The 5,447-nt window shown below is 37.9% G+C and overlaps 1 protein-coding gene across 1 annotated transcript in view; it reads right to left on the bottom strand.

The window, feature by feature from the left end:
• Positions 1–416: 416 nt before the first annotated feature.
• Positions 417–5,447, bottom strand: part of LOC107559746 (transient receptor potential cation channel subfamily V member 3-like) — a 20,055-nt gene continuing 15,024 nt past the window's right edge. Inside the window, 4 exon segments of the mRNA XM_016243684.1 lie at positions 417–757; positions 1,238–1,350; positions 3,289–4,200; positions 5,257–5,439. Coding sequence (XP_016099170.1) covers positions 600–757; positions 1,238–1,350; positions 3,289–4,200; positions 5,257–5,439 — 1,366 coding nt within the window. The 3' untranslated portion in view covers positions 417–599.

The following is a 5,447-nucleotide window of genomic DNA, read 5'->3' as shown; positions in this document are numbered from 1 at the left end:
ATCGACAGCGCGAAGTTGATGTATTTCCTCAGCGACCAGCACGGATCAGCTCTAGGCATGACAAAGCGGATATCGTCCTCTTTTGGAAGACCAAACAAAGTAGTTTCGCTTTCACAACGAAGCACACAGCGCCTTCAGGACATGGCGGCGGCAGCAACAATACTACAGCGAGAATAAAAGTTACGCCTTCTTTCTTTGCGTGAACATTTGGGCGGCGTTATGCAAATCTTCCCACATAGTGAGGTAGACATGTGGGGGCGTGTTAGAACGAGCCGTTTTAGGTAGGCGTGGTTGACTCTTAACTTTTATAAAAAATATCTCTTTGGATTTGAGACTTTAGTCTTTGCAACTTTACAGATCTTCTTTATGCACCAAGAGCTCGCAACACTTCAAAGAGAAAGGAAAAATTGAAATCGCATCATATGACCCCTTTAAAGTGACTAGTGAGGAGTGTATATCAGCTAAAGGCACATGCTGTGATACGCTAAAGCTAACGGTGTTAAACAGGAAGTTGAAGTGATGTGGGCTCGGCTCAGGTGGCTGGACTGATGTTAATAGGCAGTGCAAATTCATCTGTCATGGTGAAAACGGTCGGTCATTCATTCGTCTCTCTCCGGCGGTGATCTGTCCCTCTGTCTGCGCTGGGCTAAAAACTGCTGGACCACAGATGGCCAATCCACAACGTTCTCCACGCGCACCTGTCCTCCAGACATGGACATCGCAATCTGACCGCCTGCACAGTAACACAACGCGATTGCTTGAGATTGACACATGACAAATCCTATTATTTCTTGCGTTTGCTTAAAAGAAAATACATTTAATTACTGTACACAGGAATTACTGCTGTAGAAATAAAATTAAGAAATTGTTTTTTCCAAGTACGTAATTATAAATATATAATATTGCTAAATATTAATTACACATTAAATTATGAATCGATGAATTACAATATATAATATAATCCCATGTATTTATTTATTTATTCATTCATTCATTCAATAAAGCAAAGGCTATTTTCATGGCAAACTCATAGTGGTAGAAATTAAAATAATCATACAATCAACAATAAAACTTAAATAAATAAAATATAATGGAAAAAGTCAACAATATTGTTCTTACAACAGTATAAAAAACAATATAACATAAAAAATATAAAATAAAAAAATAACAATTATATACACTGAAAAAAATTGGTGTAGAAACAATATTTAACTCAGAAATTGCTAGTAAATTTCACAATTAATTAAGCTGACAGACGCATGAGCCAGCAGCTCTAGAGAACGCGAGTCTGTCAAACCTTCAGTGTCTTCATCCTCATTCTTCACATTATGACACTCCACAGAGCAGATCAGACCCTGAAGACCCACACAGGCATGGGAAAGTCACTCAACGCTGCACATACACACATAATATGGCAATAGAGTCAGGAACGCACTCTATAGAAAGCTCGGCGGTGCGTTTGAAGATGTACAGGAAGTGTAAGATGCACAAACACAAATGTCTGAACGATCTGTGAAACCTTCCTTGGTCAGCAAATGCCTATATTAGTGTGCTGCAGCTAAAGTTAAACTTTTGTTTGCCGCATAAAGCATCACTTTTGTCAAACCTCGCATTTTAAGATGGCACCATTATAAACTAATATGATAAAAACACTGTTCAATAAATAAGTCAATTTATTATTATCGATAATCACAATAAACAATTCTTTGACAAGGTACTATAACAAACTGCATAACTGAATTGTCTTATTTGCAACTTTAGAAGACAGTTATTTTAAGTTGCACACTGTGCATTAGAAATATATGAAAGTTTGTCTCCACCACAGGATGAAAATATGGGATATCCATCAGACCCTGAACACAACGGAGGACACAGGCATGGGAAAGTCACTCAACACTGCACATACACACATAATATGGCAATAGAGTCAGGAACGCACTCTATAGAAAGCTCGGCGGAGCGTTTGAAGATGTACAGGAAGTGTAAGATGCACAAACACAAATGTCTGAACGATCTGTGAAACCTTCCTTGGTCAGCAAATGCCTATATTAGTGTGCTGCAGCTAAAGTTAAACTTTTGTTTGCAGCATAAAGCATCACTTTTGTCAAACCTCACATTTTAAGATGGCACCATTATAAACTAATATGATAAAAACACTGTTCAATAAATAAGTCAATTTATTATTATCGATAATCACAATAAACAATTCTTTGACAAGGTACTATAACAAACTGCATAACTGAATTGTCTTATTTGCAACTTTAGAAGACTGTTATTTTAAGTTGCACACTGTGCATTAGAAATATATGAAAGTTTGTCTCCACCACAGGATGAAAATATGGGATATCTCACAATTCTTAAAGGAAAAATTCAGAAATGTGAAACAAACTCAGAATTGTGAGATATACTGTAAAACCGCAATTGCGAGAAATAAAGTAAGAATTACCTTTTTTCATTTTTTATTGCATGGCAGAAAAAAAACTGAATTGTGAGATGTAAACTCAGAATTCCAAGAGAAAAGTCAAAACTGCAAGAGGTAAATTTAGAATTCCAGTTGAAATTGTGAGATATAAATATAGAATTATGAGAAAAAAACATTAGAATTGTGAGATGTAAACTTAGAATTCAGACAAAAAGATGAAATTGTGAGATATAAATATAGAATTATGAGAAAAAAACATTAGAATTGTGAGATGTAAACTCAGAATTCCAAGAGAAAAGTCAAAACTGCAAGAGGTAAATTTAGAATTCCAGTTGAAATTGTGAGATATAAATATAGAATTATGAGAAAAAAACATTAGAATTGTGATATATAAACGTAGAATTCGGAGGAAAAAAGTCAAAATTGTGAGATGCAAATTTAGAATTCTGAGAAAAAGAAAACATTAGAACTGTGAAATGTAAACTCAAAATTCTGAGGAAAAAAGTCAGAATTGTGAGATATAAACTCGCAGTTACAAGTTTATAGCTTGCAAATGGTAAATATAGAATTCTGAGGAAAAAAGTCAAAATTGTGATATATAAACGTAGAATTCGGAGGAAAAAAGTCAAAATTGTGAGATGCAAATTTAGAATTCTGAGAAAAAGAAAACATTAGAATTGTGAAATGTAAACTCAAAATTCTGAGGAAAAAAGTCAGAATTGTGAGATATAAACTCGCAGTTACAAGTTTATAGCTTGCAAATGCAAGATTTGCAAGGAAAAAAGAATTGCGACTTTATTTTTTATTCTTTGCCGAACACAAGCTTCCCCAGTAACATGCAAATGATCTCTAATGAAAAGCAACTCCTACCTGCACGTCTGCAGAGAACCTTGATGGAGTAGAACAGGTTGGTGAACAGGTTGAACGGAGACGGAATTCCAGACTTGCGGCTCATATCGTGGATCAGAACGGCGCGGCCAAACTTCCACTCCGTGTCGGACTGAGCCTGGATGCGCTGGTATGTGTCGCTCATCATGGCGATGAGGAGGTTGATCAACATGATGGACGTCACCACCAGATACACACCAAATACCATTTTAGCCAAAACAGCCGTGGCAGCAGGCGAATGCTCCACTTCGGGAATTTTATCCGGTTCGGTTAAACCAAACAAAGCGAAGAAGAGCAGCACAGACATGTTTAAAGGACCCGGAATGGTCACTTGCGTGGCGTTACCGGTGCTGTTGTCCCAATCTTGTGGATACAGCGGCTGACACAAAGCGGTGAGACTCAGCGTGAAGGCAGTGTGGAACAACATGAGGATCACAGCGAACCAAGACAGATCCTTCATCAAGTCTCGGATGATTACGGCCCACGGGCCGAATAAGTGATGGAACGTGAGGAACTCCAGTAGTTGGATGAATCCCAGTGTCATCGCCATGGCCAGCAGGACGTTCCGGGCGAACAGGCAGTGCAGGTGCGCCGGTGGCCACCATTGGGTGAAAACCGCGAGCAGGTGGCACAGCAGAGCCACGGCGGAAAAACCCAGGAGAAGAAGACGAATCCACGCTAAACCAGCACGCTCACCTGGGATGGTCAGCTCGGACACCAGCATCCCACAGAGCCAGATCAGCAACAGACACTCCGACCAGCCGGGCACCAGACGGCCCTCAGACAGAGGACTCATGGGCGGATACACAATCGTCAGGATGAACAGGGCCAACAGGAAGATGTGCGACACCAGGTGACTCATGAACTTCTCGATTGGGATAGTGTTGAAGCTGAGTGGAGATTAAAACAATCAGTTACACACATTTCTCCTCAACCGAGACACACTGGCAGTAAAAAGTTTGGATACATGTGACTGAATTTATGTTTCTTAAAACCTTTTTGATCTAAAGGCCAGTGTTGCTGTTGTTTACTTAAATTAAAACGATTAGAATTGTTTTTGTTAATTGAAATAAAGAAATAATAAAATAAAACGCAAATATTAGATTAAAAACAAACTTAAAATAAAATTTGAAATGTTGCCATGGAAACTAATTGAAAAAAAAAGAAAACGCATCACTTCACTTCAGAAGGCCTTTATTAACCCCCTGGAGCCGTGTGGAGTACTATTTTTTGGCTTCAAAATCTCAACACCCATTCACTGCCATTATAAAGCTTGGAAGAGCCAGGACATTTTTTAATATAACTCGGATTGTATTTGTCTGAAAGAAGAAAGTCATATACACCTAGGATGGCTTGAGGGTGAGAAAATCATGGGGTAATTTTCATTTTCATTGTTTTCATAATTTTTATCCCTCTAAAGCTGTAAATGTTCCTGTGAGTCTCATCTGCTCATTAAGAATGAAACAAAAGAATTAAAGACAAAGTCTGTATATTTTAAATATTATTTTAATGGCATCTTTTAACTAAGTACTATGAATGAAGGCAAGTATTACAGATTTTTTTAAATTTATTTTTTTATCAATTTCGGAAGATAAAATTGTAGTCATTCGTTATTACAGTCAAATTTGTGCCATCATTTAAGCCTAAACTTACAGAACATTAAAAAAATATATAATAACTTTTAATTTAGGTGAACTTAAAACAATCCTCACATAAACCAATTTTAATAAATGTGTTTTAATACAGTGTGTTGTATATGATGTATAGTAATGTAGTGACGTTTCAGTCTCCATCAGTATCAGCTCTCTGTCTGAATGAGAGCCATCTGTTCATTTTGTTCAAGTTTTTAATTGCATTAATTTTCATAACAAATAAAACAACTGGTAGTTAGAACATTTGGAATAAACAAACAAATAAACACACACACACACACACGCAGAATGAACAGCATATCAGTGAGTCTGACCTTCTTGTCAGGAGTGTGTTCTTCTCTCGTCTGAGCAGGAAGATGACAGTTTTCTCGTGGTTCTCCTGAGCGGCGTACTGCAGCGGCGTCCGTCCGGCATGACATTCGACACACGTCAATGCTCCACTCTCCACCAGGAACGACACCACCTCCAGACAGCCGGCTTTAGCC

The sequence above is a fragment of the Sinocyclocheilus grahami genome, unplaced genomic scaffold (genome assembly GCF_001515645.1).
Source record: "Sinocyclocheilus grahami isolate Dianchi unplaced genomic scaffold, SAMN03320097.WGS_v1.1 scaffold697.1, whole genome shotgun sequence".
NCBI lineage: Eukaryota > Metazoa > Chordata > Actinopteri > Cypriniformes > Cyprinidae > Sinocyclocheilus > Sinocyclocheilus grahami.
The sequence above is the reverse complement of the archived record's forward strand: the minus strand, read 5'-3'. Positions and strand labels throughout refer to the sequence as shown.